At 43.1% G+C, this 15,811-nt stretch overlaps 1 protein-coding gene across 2 annotated transcripts in view; it reads right to left on the bottom strand.

Moving 5' to 3' along the window:
• Positions 1–15,811, bottom strand: part of ARHGAP45 (Rho GTPase activating protein 45) — a 121,074-nt gene that overhangs the window by 1,789 nt on the left and 103,474 nt on the right. The window contains exons 20-25 of one of the 2 annotated variants that reach the window (XM_069962399.1): positions 15,386–15,555; positions 14,580–14,768; positions 12,829–12,966; positions 10,990–11,213; positions 9,409–9,631; positions 3,547–3,643 (exon numbers count right to left, since the gene is read on the bottom strand). In XM_069962399.1, coding sequence (XP_069818500.1) covers positions 3,547–3,643; positions 9,409–9,631; positions 10,990–11,213; positions 12,829–12,966; positions 14,580–14,768; positions 15,386–15,555 — 1,041 coding nt within the window. The remainder of the gene's footprint in view (positions 1–3,546; positions 3,644–9,408; positions 9,632–10,989; positions 11,214–12,828; positions 12,967–14,579; positions 14,769–15,385; positions 15,556–15,811) is intronic. The other variant, XM_069962400.1, reaches the window with a different exon arrangement.

Genomic DNA, 15,811 nt, shown 5'->3' with positions numbered 1-15,811 from the left:
GGCCCTATTAGTATTTGCTGAAGTTGGTCGAGGAGATTTTGTCAGAAACTATTTGGCAATTTGTTTCTGAGCTGAAAGAGTCCATTGTGTGTGGGGAGATCTGTACTGTTCTCTTCCTAGATGATTATATATGAATATGAAGATATCCTGTGTAACATAGAGGAGAGGCCATAAGTAGTATAGCAGTAACCTCTGTCCTCAATGTGGTGTTTTCTTTCTGGGAGAAGATTGTGTGAAAGGATTTCATGTGTACTGGTATTTCATGTAAAGCTTGATGAGCCAATCCGCTGTCCTGGATAAGAGGGAAGTAATATAAGTGGATTTACAGTAACCTAATACCACCTGCTTATCAGAATTTTCCAATTCTGTTTGTTCCACATAAATTTAAAAATGAGAGGAAAGCATCTGGGAATATGAACTGCATAAGCAGAGTATTTACATTAATAATTTTCGCCTAACTTCTCCTTTAAAGTATTGTATTGCCCCCAAAAGTTATACAAATCACCAATATAAACTTATTACGGTAAATGCACATAAAGTGCTTTTTTTCCCCCTGCACTTATTACTGCATCAAGGCTTCACTTCCTGGATAACATGGTGATGTCACGACCCAACTCCCAGAGCTGTGCGGGCTGTGGCTGCTGGAGAGGATGATGGCAGGGGGACACTGAGCATCCCTCTGCCATCATCCTCTCCAGCAGCCACAGCCCGCACAGCTCTGGGAGTTGGGTTGTGACATCACCATGTTATCCAGGAAGTGAAGCCTTGATGCAGTTATAAGTGCAGGGGAAAAAAAGCACTTTATGTGCATTTACCGTAATAAGTGTATATTGGTGATTTGTATAACTTTTGGGGGGCAATACAATACTTTAATAAAAATTTTGTTGGACTTCTCCTTTAGAGAAGGGTCAACAGAAAATGTTCTATTGTTTAAGTTTTTATGTTAACTTTTTGGTGATTTCCCCCCCCCCCCCCCAAATTGTCCATTGTATTATCTATAATACCAAATAATCCTGAAAGCTTGCAGTTTTCATTCTCACCATTTTAAATAAAAATAAGAAATTAACTATGGGAAAATAGAAACAAATTAGAAAAAAAAGAACATGTTACAGTATCTGGTTTTAATCAGTAAAAAAAGAGAAAAATCTGGCCAATACATTTCCCTTAAAGCAACTCTGTACCCACAATGTGACCCCCCAAACCACTTGTACCTTCGAATAGCTGCTTTTAATCCAAGATCTGTCTTTGAGTCCGTTTGGCAGATGATGCAGTTATTGTCCTAAAAAACAACTTTTAAACTTGCAGCCCTGTGTCAAATTTGCGTGGCCTAGAGTGTGTATACCGTAGGACTGCAACACCCCTCCGTCCCTCCTCATTACTAGAAACGGCCCCGGGTAGGATTTTTTTTCCTATTCATCACCTGTCTGAACACTGTACAGGTGCCTTAACAATCTAGCTTCTGTGTAGTGTTCACACAGGTGATGAATAGGAGAAATTGTTCTAGGGGCATTCCTAATGATCAGGAGGGACGGAGAGGTGTCGCAATTCTAGGATACTGGTACTCTAGGCCACGCCAATTTGACACAGGGCTGCAAATTTAAACGTTTTTTTTTAGCACAATAGCTGCATCACCTGCAGAACAGACACCAGGACAGATCTTGGATTAAAAGCAGCTATCTCAAGGTACAAGCGGTTGGGGGGTGTCAGATTGTGGGTACAGAGTCGCTCTAAAGGCGTGGTGGGATACTGATCGGTCTATACTGATACATTATGTAAAATTTTATATATTTCCAATAAACAAGCATTTCTTAAAATGTACCATTTGAAAGATATAGAATCACTAATCCCCCTTATGTGCTGTTTTGTTTTTATCTGTTGCCCTTGGGTATGGCCCACCAGGCTTCCTCTTTCTTGTGTCACACATGCTTGGTTCACCAGGCTTCCTCTTTCTTGTGTCACACATGCTTGGTTCAATTGTCACATGATCTGTCTCAGTACTGGCTGTTGGTTTTCACTTCACATTCAAACAAGAGGGATTGTGGGAAAGTGTCTGCGCTCCAGGTGCCTGAAAAAGCTGGATCCAGCTAACAAGCCGACCAACAAGTGTAGTGAGCATTTTGCTACTACTGTAACTTCATTCATCCCTAAAACCATAGGTATTACAGTATCAGAGAGGACCAACAAAAAGAAAAGGAGACAGAGAAAATTGACTAAAACAACTATTAGGAAACAAGCAGAGGTGGAGCCTTGAATCAGTAAAAGAGGTATCTGTATTAGACAAAAGACAAGGGCAGCTTAGTTTTTGGTATCCATCCTGAGTGTTTCTTATGCCATAATGGCCCCATTACTGTATGGTTATTGAAAGCTCCACTAGGAAATACACCAGGATTGACAAATCACAGGCATCAGCACTTTATTCACCCCTTTGTCTCTTTTCTCTGGATGTAGTAACTCTATTGTACAGTTTTCAGTCTTCTTTTAGCGTTTCACATTCATATGGATGAGAGAGACTCAAGGGAAAGAGTGGGAAGGGGGAAAAGGGGACATCTGATGGGTTTTATTTGTGCTGAGGAATGAGACAGAGACTACCAATAGAGATGAGCGAACCTGGAGCATGCTCAAGGTCGATCCGACCCCGAACTTTTGGCATTTGATTAGCGGTGGCTGCTGAAGTTGGATAAAGCCCTAAGGCTATGTGGAAATCATGGATATAGTCATTGGCTGTATCCATGTTTTCCAGACAACCTTAGAGCTTTATCCAAGTTCAGCAGCCCCAGCTAATCAAATACCGAACGTTTGGGTTCGGATGGACTCGAACCGAACCCGGTTCGCTTATCTCTAACTACCAACCCAACTGTGCACGTTAGGGCCTAGACTCATGACTTGTTTGTGTAAGGAATTCCCAGTGCTCCCAGTCAAGTGTTGTTCCTAAGTTCAACAGCGGAGTGGAATGATAAGACATTTGCATGCATTTGGATAAGGTCGTCACCTTTATTTGGGATTGCAGATAAGCAAATATCTATGTACTTTGTGACCAGAAGATACAAATCTCAAAGAGGAAATGCTTATTGAGAAAATGGAAAGAATACCCTATAATATGATAAAGTGTATTTGTGGCCTATGGGGTTTATGATCTGGTGATAAAGGAGGGTGTTTTTGGTGGCTGAAGCAGACAGGACAGAGCTTTTATTTTTTTTTTTGTACTCAAACTTGTACAGTGTGTAGAATATGTTGTTGCTATATAAACACATTTTATTATTACTCAAAGAATTAGCACTTGCACAGATTTTGTATTTACTGTGGACACCTTTTTAACTTGAAGTGAAAGTACGTACAGATGCCAAAGACACGTTAAAAAATGTGGAAAATGATTAGAAATTATTGTGGAAAAATATTTCAAGGCTTTTCTGCATACACTTGATACCTGTTGTTAGTCTGAATACACAGCTTCTGTATGGAGTTGCATTATATGTGCATGAATGATGCTGTATGTAGTAAAGCTGCAGTTTCTCTTATGTAGACTAGTACAGCAATGATAGAACTCACCTCTGAACACTGTAGACTGGAAATCAGCTGCAACTTCAGGCACTTCCTCTTCTGCAGTAACTTGCAGTTTGGGAGTACTTTCCTGTGAGGAGGTCTCCTGCACAGAACACACAAAGACCTAAATCAGTCTTAAAATGTATTTATAATTTAATGTTATAAAGAAATCCTTTATTGTTGCATATGGAAACACTGTGGGGGACATTTACTATTAAGTCTAACACGCGCGATTCTTCTGTTTTTTTACCCAGCCGAATAGGACTAATTTAACAAACTATTAATACATTTATGATTTGAAAATTCTCAGAATATTCACAAAAATTGCACAAACATTTACCTGATACCATAAATGGGTTAAAAATCCAATTATTCACCTAAAAATAGGCACAAAGCCCTTGATAAACGTACCCCAATGTCTCATGCATAAAGCTACCTCAAGGAAAATGGGAACAAGAAAGCTAGATAGGTTGCTATGGGGTCCAGGATCTTACCAGATTACTATAGCTCTGTTCTTAATGGCTACTTATTCCATTTACAGTAAACATTTTAGCACTCTGGTTAATCCAGCCCTGGAGGACATCTATATCATAAAAATCAAAGTCTGTCTGTCTGTCCTTCTGTCTGTCCTCTATAGACTTCCAAACACCTGAACCGTTTGACCCCAAATTTGGCACACAGATACATTGGGTGTCCGGGAAGGTTATTGCGAAGGTCCCGTCCCCGCCAGATGTACAGTAGGGGAGGGGGAGGGGAAAGAGAGGCGCCCCATAGAGATGAATGGGAAAATCTCCTCACTGCAAACACAGGTGATATAATTAGCTGCAGCAGACACGGCAGTTGGAGCCTTAGCAACCAATAGGATTACTGCTTTCATTTTCACAGGGAGCAATGGTTGCTAGGGAAGCTGCCTCACAACATCCACAGTAATAACTGGTAGACCCCCTACTCCATCTATACAGTACATGTATATACAGGACCCCTACTCCATCTATACAGTACATGTATATACAGGGCCCCCTACTCCATCTATACAGTACATGTATATACAGGACCCCCTACTCCATCTATACAGTACATGTATATACAGGACCTCCTACTCCATCTATACAGTACATGTATATACAGGAGCCCCTACTCCATCTATACAGTACATGTATATATACAGGGCACAACAGGTATACCAAACTGTGACTGGGTAACACTGCTACACCAGACCTGACCAATACCACCATACTGTGCTGGATAACACTGTCATACCAGACCTGACCAATACCGCCATACTGTGACTGGATAACACTGCCAGACCTGACCAATACCGCCATACTGTGACTGGATAACACCTCCATACCAGACCTGACCAATACCGCCATACTGTGACTGGATAACACCTCCATACCAGACCTGACCAATACTGCCATACTGTGACTGGGTAACACCGCCACACCAGACCTGACCAATACCGCCACACTGACTGGATAACACCGCTATACCAGACCTGACCAATACCGCCACACTGTGACTGGATAACACTGCCATACCAGACCTGACCAATACCGCCACACTGTGACTGGATAACACTGCTATACCAGACCTGATACCAACATACTGTGACTGGATAACACTGCCATACCAGACCTGAACAATACCGCCATACTGTGACTGGATAACACTGCCACACCAGACCTGACCAATACCGCCATACTGTGAATGGATAACACCGCCACACCAGACCTGACCAATACCGCTATACTGTGCTGGATAACACTGTCATACCAGACCTGACCAATACTGCCATACTGTGACTGGATAACACTGCCATACCAGACCTGACCAATACCGCCATACTGTGCTGGATAACACTGTCATACCAGACCTGACCAATACCGCCATAATGTGACTGGATAACACTGCCATACCAGACCTGACCAATACCGGCCAACTGTGACTGGGTAACACTGCCACACCAGTCCTGACCAATACCACTATACTGTGACTGGATAACACCATCATATCAGACCTGGCCAATACTGCCATACTGTGACTGGATAACACCGCTATACCAGACCTGACCAATACCACCATACCGTGACTGGATAACACCGCCACACCAGACCTGACCAATACCGCCATACTGTGACTGGATAACACCCCCATACCAGACATGACCAATACCGACACACTGTGACTGAATAACACTGCCATACGGGTAAATACAACCCTGCAGGTATACAGGACACTACAGGTATACAGGACCCCAAAACTATATACTACAGGTATACGAGACCTCCACAAAACTATATACTACAGGTATACAGGAACTCCACCAACTATATACTACAGGTATATAGGACCCCAAACTATACACTACAGGTATACAGGACCTCAAAACCATACACTACAGGTATACAGGACCTACACCAACTCTATAATACAGGTATACAGCACCTTCACCAACTCTATACTACAAGTATACAGGACCCCAAATATACTACAAGTATACAGGACCCCAAATATACTACAGGTATAAAGGAACTCCACCAGCTATATACTACAGGTATATAGGACCCCAAACTATACACTACAGGTATACAGGACCTCCACCAACTCTTTACTATAGTTATACAGGACCCTCAAACTATTTACTACAGGTATACAGGACCCCCGAACTACATACTATAGGTATACAAGACCTCCACCAATTATACACTACAGGTATCCAGGACCCTCAAACTATAAACTACAGGTATACAAGACCTCCACCAACTATACATTACAGGTATACAGCACCAACTATATACTACAGGTATACAGGACCCCCGAACTATACAGTACAGGTATACAGGACCTTCACCAACTGTACACTACAGGTATACAGGACCTCCCTCAACTATACACTATAGGTATACAGCCCCCCCAACTATGCACTACAGATATGCGAGACCCCTAAAAACTATACATTGTGGGTATACAGAACCCCTCCAACTATGCACTACAGGTATACACTAATTCCACTGATTAACTCAGATGAAACAATACCTTTAGCTTGGCCTCCTGGGCACCTTAGAACAAATCTAATTAACACACTGACACTTTATACCCGGGCAGCGCCGGGTACATTTTCTAGTAATATCTAAATTCCAGCATGTGATAAATGTGATAAAGAAGAGGGGACCAGAAGGAGCTGCAGCAGGATCTGCAGGGGACCAGGCTAGGCAAGTATGACTTTTTTTTCCTCAGCAACTCCAGTATTATATAAAAATGTAAAATCCCACAGTACCTGTTTATTTAATACAGATAGTCAGGTTACGGGCAGATTACATGACGAATTGATCTCTCTGCTTTGGCTGCATTACGTTCGGAACATCATCAGCAATCACTGATACACAAGTGTTCATCATCAAGGGAAATAAACAGAGGCACCAGGGCAAACCAGTTTACCAGCCCAGGACTAGAGATGATCGAACATCAGGATCAGGGCCGTTTTAATACACTGGTGGGCCCAGTGCACAGACCTCAAGAGTGGGCCCCCTCTCCTTATAAAGTTTAACTGAATTATATTTATCAGGTATTATCACTGGTGCATTATACTCAGTGCATCAGGTTTTATGACAAGTTATAAAAAGGGAATATGGTCGGGGAGCATTCCTATGTCAGGTACAATACCCCTAAATCTTTATGAATAATGGAGAGTGAAGCTAGTGGGGGCACGTACACACCTAATATCACCACTGGAACAGTTTCTGGCTATAACAGGTTCCCACTGTAGGGAGTATGGGTGTGTAAGCTCTTGTGTCCCCCCAATCCTCCTCCTAGTCTGTAGGAGGAGAACTGGGGGGACAGGAGCTTACAGACTAGGAGGAGGACTGGGGCACATAGGAGCTTACAGACTAGGAGGACTGGGGGACACAGGAGTTACAGACTAGGAGGAGGACTGGGGGCACAGGAGCTTACACACTAGGAGGACTGGGGGCACAGGAGCTTACAGACTAGGAGGAGGACTGGGGGCACAGGAGCTTACACACTAGGAGAAGGACTGGGGGACATAGGAGCTTACAGACTAGAAGGAGGACTGGGGGGACGGGGACATAGGAGCTTACAGACTAGGAGGACTGGGGGGACACAGGAGTTTACAGACTAGGAGGAGGACTGGGGGACATAGGAGCTTACACACTAGGAGGACTGGGGGACATAGGAGCTTACAGACTAGGAGGAGGACTGGGGGGGCACAGGAGTTTACAGACTAGAAGGGCTGGGGGACACAGGAGCTTACAGACTAGGAGGAGGACTGGGGGGACACAGGAGCTTACAGACTAGGAGGAGGACTGGGGGGACACAGGAGCTTACAGACTAGGAGGAGGACTGGGGGGACACAGGAGCTTACAGACTAGGAGGACTGGGGGACACAGGAGCTTACAGACTAGGAGGAGGACTGGGGGACACAGGAGCTTACACACTAGGAGGACTGGGGGGATACAGGAGCTTACAGACTAGGAGGAGGACTGGGGGACACAGGAGCTTACAGACTAGGAGAAGGACTGGGGGGACACAGGAGCTTACAGACTAGGACTGGGGAACATACAAGCTTACAGACTGGGGGGACACAGGATCTTACAGACTAGGAGGACTGGGGGGGACACAGGAGCTTACAGACTAGGAGGACTGGGGGGACACAGGAGCTTACAGACTAGGAGGACTGGGGGGACACAGGAGCTTACAGACTAGGAGGACTGGGGGGACACAGGAGTTTACAGACTAGGAGGAGGACTGGGGGGGGCACAGGAGCTTACAGACTAGGAGGAGGACTGGGGGGACACAGGAGCTTACAGACTAGGAAGACTGACTCAGACCTTCTAGTCTGTAAGATCTTGTGACCCCCCATCATACTAAGACTAAGATCCTGGGAAAGCTGGGTGGCCTCAGTCATACAACAATATAAGATGCAGGAAAGCTGGGTGACTTCTGAATGGCAGTAAGTGTTAAAATACCACCTGTGGTCTGTGCCGGGGCGGGGCTTGAGACCAGGGGGCGGGGCTTACCGGGACATACTCCGGACAGGTCCGGTGGGCAAATCCTCTGTCAGTGGGCCCCCAGCTTCAATTCCCCCCTCCACCTCGCTACTACTTACATGCATGCTGCAGGTGCTGCTCCCCAGCCTCCACACACTCTGCCTGGGGAAAGGGTGGGTGCTTGTGAAGTCGGCACTGCCTCCTGGGCTCCCCCGCAGACAGGGCCAGCAGAGCATGTAGTGCAACCTGTAGCTGGAGCTGCTTCCTGTAAGACCCGGTCACTCTGCACTGTGCACTGTCTCACAGGTTTCACAGGAATCAGCTACAGTCCTCCTCCCTCCCGACCACCACCAGCCCCGCACTGCCACAGGTGTCACAGAGCGCCGACACTTGTGTCTTCAGCTCCTTCCCCTTCACTGCTCTCCTCAGCCGGGGGGCCTCTGTCACGTGATCTGAACTAGGGGGCCCGGTGCACGTGCACCATATGCACCTAGGTTAAAGCGGCCCTGATCAGGATTTTGCAGGTTTGAGCGAACTCAAACCTTCTCGAACCTGCAGCATTTGATTCCCGATACCTGGGTAATAGGCTGAATCCCGGAATTCCAGGCGGTACCAGGGCTGTCTCCTCCTTCCCCACGGACCGGGAAGGCATCAGGGATCAAATGCTGAAGGTTCGAGTTTGCTCGAACCTGCAAAATCCCAATGTTCGATCATCTCTAACCAGGACTAGGCTAGGTGAGTATAGTGTATTTTATTACTTTACACACACAGTAGGAGGTTCTTAGTTATTTTATTAAATTAAATAAACTTTTTAAATGTAATAAATCTGTAAATATCTTAAAAAATTTAAAAATCTTACATCATTTGTCCTTGATAACTTATCAATGGGTAAAGACAACTCCTGGAAGATCTTGTCAAAGAAGACAATAAGTGCTTCCACAATTCTTGCCTGATGAGGATAATCCACTAGAGATGACAGAGAGACAGTAGCATCTGTTGGCCGTGGTCGCATCAGTGCAGGCCCAAAAACAATGCCTAGGTTGCTAGGGCTCATCTTATTGATTTGTTCTTGCTCTGAAACTCTGCAGGAAAATTAAGGTCAACATAAACATTATGTCCCAGGAAAATTAAGGTCAACATAATCATTATGTCCCACCTCCATTACATTATCACCTTCTGTATTAACCAATCAACCAATAAGATTTCACCCTTCTACTGCCAGGGTTTTGTAGACCTTTTGGGTTGGATCTTCACACTTTTTACATATTCAAAAAGAGCTAGTACCCATATATCTTCTAAAAGCATACTGACTCATTGTCAAAATGTCACTCTATTCAGTAATCACAAATTCCTAAACCTAATCTTATAATGCTAACCCTTTGGCAGCAAAAGGGTTAAGAAATGGTTACTCATTTTTAAAAAGTGGAGGTAATCTGGAGGCAATTGTGACCAAACTAAAAAAAAAGTCATGCTTTGTTCCACCCTTGGAGATTTGTATAATTGTCTTTATAATGGTTTATCCATGCTTTACCTGTGTCACAGTTTTACTTATAGATGATGCAGTCTGCAAAGATTCTATCATAATAACAGCTATTTCATCAATTAGAGGTCAAATCCAGGGGTGGACACAGACAGCAAAAGGCCACTAAGCAAGAACAGCATATAGACCACTTGCTGCCCAATAGCTATGTATACATCTACCCCCTCATGCCGCTCTAACAATCCAGGCAGGACCCTCCTTACCTACTGGGCTACAGTGGGTCACTGCACAGACTGCACATGTGGTATGTACATTGTTACATAGTTAATACGTCTGAAAAAAGACACATGTCTATCAAGTCCAACCAAGGAGGGGATGGATACAGGGAAGGGGGAGGGGTGATAGGTTCTATACATATGCATTTAAGTTATTTTGGTTTAATAACTTGTCTAAGCCTATGTTGAAGCCTTCTACTGTTTTTGTTGTGACCAGATTCTGTGGTAGACCGTTCCACAGATTCACAGTTCTCATGGTAAAGAAGGCTTGTCGCCTCCGGAGATTGAACCTTTTTATCTTCAGGCGGTGGCAGTGCCCTCTTGTCCTTTGAGGGGGTTTTACCTGGAACATCTTTTCCTCATATTTCTTGTAGGGACTATTTATATAATTAAATAAATTAATCATATCTCCCCATAAACTTTTTTTCTCTAGACTAAATAAATTTAATTCTTTTAATCTCTCCTCATAACTAAGATGCTCTATTCCCCTTATTACTTTGGTTGCCCATCTTTGTACCCTCTCCAGCTCTAGGACATCCTTTTTACAAATCGGATTCCAAAACTGGACGGCATACTCCAGTCTTTCCAGGCAGTACCAAACAGGTAACATTTTACCTCTCACTGTACACTGCTTTTTAAAAAAAAACACCTGTTTCCATCATCAATTAGTGCACAACAGACATACCTGCACAAATGCTTTATCAAGTACTGCAATGTGACCTTGTTTTCAGGGGGGAGGTCCTGGAGCAGTCCTTTCAACCTCTCCACCATGGCCAAGACCTCTGTCTCTGTTTCTGCCCCTTTGTCCTCAAGTCTGGATGCTTTGCCAGTTTCACAATCACGTAGACTTTCTTTTGCAAGACCCATCAAACCATTATAGAGCCGGAATGGCATTAGAGGCTCAGGCAGCTGAAAATACAGTATATACATAAAAGAATTACACTGGTGCCTTGAATTACGAGAATAATTGCTTCCGGGACCACGCTTGTAATCCAAATCCACTCTTAAACCAAAGCAAATTTTCCTATAAGAAATCATTGAAATGCAGAAAATTGGTTTTACACCCCAAAAATAATGATTTTTTTATTCTGAATAACATGTAGAACAGATAAAACAAACAATGAGAAACAGCTGAATATGTCATATTATAAGTCACTGTACAGTATAGCAATCATCATGTGGTGTATAATGTATAGTTAGCGCTTAAACCTTAAAACGTCACTGTCGTTAAAAATTTTTTTTTGGTTTTATTAGCTGAAAAATTAATTTTTATCATGAAATAGCAGTTTGAAGCTCTCCCCCCGTCTTCATTGTTCTCCTATGGAAAAAGAAAGTAAAGGCACCAAAACAGGACAACAAAGAGTTAATTTACATTCACATGAGGGGCTCTCTCCTCCTCCGCAGTCACCACTGACCTCTCTGACCCCTGAATAGCACTCTGAATAGCTCCCCTGCTGTGTTATCCTTTGTTCTCTGCTCTCAGCTGCCGCTAATCTTGCTCCTTCCCCCTCCCCTCTCAGACAGGATCCGACTGATGAAAAAACAGTCGAGATTTCCTGATTCTGAGCAGTGGATGACAGAAAGGAGAGGAGGAGGGACCTGGGAAAAGGCTTTTTGAATGCAGATAATGGCATATTTGCCTAATAAACCCAATTACAACGTTTCTTAAAATCGTCTGGACTATTGATACAATTTTTTTTTTAACGACAGTGACACTTTAAGAAACGGCAGCAGTTTGTAGGGCTGCTGTCAGAGGTCTGTGTGGTCACATGACAGCATTGGGGAAGGGGTGTGTCCAGCATGGACCAGTCAGGAACTGTGAATCACAGAGCTGTGCATGAGGACAGTGACAGAAACTTTTCTATACAGTGTATATAGCTGAGTGTGAGTGCAGGCACATTATAGCAGCTGCAATGTGCATAGCTGAGTGTAAGTGCAGGCACATTATAGCAGGAGTGGAGAGGATGGGAAACACAAGGGCTGGCAGAAACTGCATGGAGCATGAAGGAATGAGCAGGGCATATGTGGGCACATAATGCAGCACTATCTGTCCAGGGAGAGAGAGGTTTCATCTATGAAGAGATTACCCCCAGTCCTGTCCCCTGATACAAGCCCCAGCCTGAAGTGGATCTGCTATGATTTGGAATGTGAGGGAGACTTCCTGGGTCAGAGTACAGTGCTGTTGACTACACTATGCAGACCATTCTCCTCCCACACTCCCCCTCCCACCCAGTACAGGGAGCTCTTAAACCTATGCAATGCTCTTAACCCAAGTAACAATTTTGAAAAACTGTGAACTCTTAAACAAAGGTACCACTGTATTTATATGTGAATGTAGTGGTCATAAGTACTGCAATGTAGAATGTAGCTGGGGAATGTAGAATTAATAATAAAATGGAATTTATTTAGCGAATCTAGTGTATTGTTGGTCAAGAACACTGGACTTGCATATTGGATAGTGGGGAAAAAATGAAAATCAGGAGTTTCCTAGAATTATGAAAAAACATGTCTAAATCTATTTCACCTGGCGTAGATAGAGTTTCAGGACGTTGCTCAGATCATGTGGTGAGGCCTGAGAAAGTTCAACCAACTCCTTCCCATTTTCAAAAGCCTGGCAAAGCTTCTCCACCCGGGTCTTTACCCCATTCACACGATATATACCCTGTAAGACAATAAAAGATGAACCACCACCAAGAAACAGTAAATATCTGTATGCTTATCTACAATGCTAATCTATCAATACACAGTGGCCAAGAGATCTTAGTACTAATGCCTTATATTACAACCCTTAAGGGTGGGTTCACACCTACAGGATCTGCAGCAGATTTTCTGCAGCAGATTTGATGCTGTGTTCAGTTATTTAAATGAAATCTGCTGCAGAAAATCAGCTGCAGATCCTGTAGGTGTGAACGCACCATAAAGGGGTATTTCAGTCAATAACATTCATTACAGGATACACTCAAGAACAGGGTCCTGAGCCTCCAGTTAGAATGGCGCAGCGGTGTGTGTGTGTGATAGCTGAGCACTATACTTATCTCTGGCAGCTCCCACAACAGTGCACACACACACAAGTGACGCTCCATCCTAAAGGGAGACTCAGGACTCTTCAAGATAGCAAGGAATCCCAGATGTTAGATCCCCAGTAATCATACACTCATCCCCTAGTGTGTGTTAATTGCTGGAATACCACTTGGTATATTCATATGTACTGTATACGCTGTAGATTTGATGCTGTGAAAATCAATATAAATAAAAAGGTGAGCACATAATAAAATCTGCAGTATCATCTTTGTCTCCCATTATCCTACTTCCACAGTTGTGGAGACATTGTTTTGATCCCTATTCTCATTTTTGTTCCCCGCTGTATAGGGGCTACGTTTGTTGTCCTAGTTTCACCCCTAAATAAAGAATATAAAAAAAAAAATTGCAGTATCAAATCCACAGCGTATACTGAACATGTAGACAAATCCTTAAATGCCCTTTAACACAGGCCTTTTACTATACTTTCTAAGGGTGCGTTCACACGTACGGGATCTACAGCAGATTTCATGACACAGTTTTGAATCTGTAGCAGATCCGCAGCAGATTTCATGGCCCAGATTGGATTTTCTTTGAATCTGCAACTTCAAATCTGCGCCATCAAATCTGCTGCAAATCCTGTACATGTGAATGCACCCGTAGAATGAGCATTCATAGGAACTCTTCTTTCAGATAACTGGACCGTGTAGAACAGCCAGCAATCACACAAAGAAGGAGAAGGCACTCAATTATCAGCTAATTGCATCTTTTATGCGGTCAATAAAATCATTCTTATCGAATGCAGATCGCCAACAAAAACAAGTGTATCATTAAGGAAACTGGCTGCCACTGGAGGTTAGGTTATCTATGGAGACACAACACACCGAGATGGCAACACACGCTGAGACAGTAGGATCACGCATATTAGCTGTGCATGTTCCATCTCCATGGATCCCCAAACTTCTGGTTGCTAAGTGGGTTTTTGGCACTGATCGCAGTGCCTGACTTCCTGACAGGTACACTTTAAGTTAAAAGCCTCACAAATGATCTAGCAAGCATTTGGGCGGCCCAGCAACCCAATTCAACAAGCCATATAAAGGTTTAGAAAATGAGAGCCAGTCACCAAGACTGATAATTATTATTCTGCTCCTGTCAGCCCATGTAAAGAACTGATGATTCTTTGTGGCAATATAATCAAGGTATGTTTATGTCGATTAAGTAAAAACAATGAAACCTGAATACTTAGTTAATAATCACCTTCATGGTTAATGCACGTGTTTCTATCTCGGAGACACACTTGCGTATAAGGAAAGGCACGTTATCTGGAGATCTCATTGCTGCATCCGAAAAGTTTCTGCCAAACAAAAGCAATCGTCCTTGCAATTTTTTGTGCCCACATTGTATTGCCAGGGTTTCCAGACACTTTTTGTGACAAGCAAGGGAACACTGGAAAGAATAAAGAATAAGAATAATAACGAATAAAGAGAGAGAGAAGGAAATATTTAAAAAATCTAGAAAAGCAACGTATATAAATCTTCTTTAAATCTTCATAATTTTTATTATGTGTATATTACACACATTATATATATATATATATTACACACATAACAATTAAAAATTGTTGTAAGATTTTGACACCCTTTTAAGAATAATCAATCCGTGCATTAGGTTTTCAAATTAGACTGATCGTCACCTGCACAAGATGTAGTCATGGCGACCTGTAACTGCGGCTTAGCTCCCATTCACTGTGTAGTAAGGGCATTTATTAGTCTTTTTTGCCCAGAAAACCCACATAATAATAAAGAGGCATCCACTATGAACAAGAGGTCCTCTGCCAACTACATAAAAAGGGGGTCTACTCGCGATCAGCTGGTATCTGCTTGGTAAGTAAACACTTTGCGGAAGTGAAGCATAAGACCATACTCACTGAAACCAAGGATAGCAGTATTCCATCAGAGAGAGGCTTTTCGATGGACAAACTTTTATAGTTCTCTTGCTTATCAGATAGTACAGTACATGGAAAAATGTTCTCAGCCCATGTTCAAGTTTATCCCCTCTCTTACCTCTTCACATTCAGCTCCTTGGAAGTACACATAGCTGTTACACTCCCGGCATTTGCTTGGTGTTCTCAACTTCCGTAACTTGTGAGTCCGAGCTGCCCGTGATAAGCCGACATTACGGAATGGGCCACTGGAGAGAGGCACCTCTAAGGAAGAAGGCAGTCCATTAATGTCTAAAAAGAAAAAAAAGTATTGAAAAATATCATCTTTATTTCTTGATGAAGCTGATATCTTGTTGGCTGCTATAATTTTTTTAAAGGCGTTTAAAGGCATTTTAAAGGCATTTTTTATGGCAAAAGCCCTGAAATGTGATTATATTTTGCTTGCATTTGCAACTTTAGCTGGGGGAAGGCTCTGGACAAAATCAGTCTTCCTCCCCATCTGACAATATAATCTCTTTACAATCCCAAGAAGCTGAAGAGGAGTCTT

The sequence above is a fragment of the Dendropsophus ebraccatus genome, chromosome 3 (assembly GCF_027789765.1).
Source record: "Dendropsophus ebraccatus isolate aDenEbr1 chromosome 3, aDenEbr1.pat, whole genome shotgun sequence".
NCBI lineage: Eukaryota > Metazoa > Chordata > Amphibia > Anura > Hylidae > Dendropsophus > Dendropsophus ebraccatus.
The sequence above is the reverse complement of the archived record's forward strand: the minus strand, read 5'-3'. Positions and strand labels throughout refer to the sequence as shown.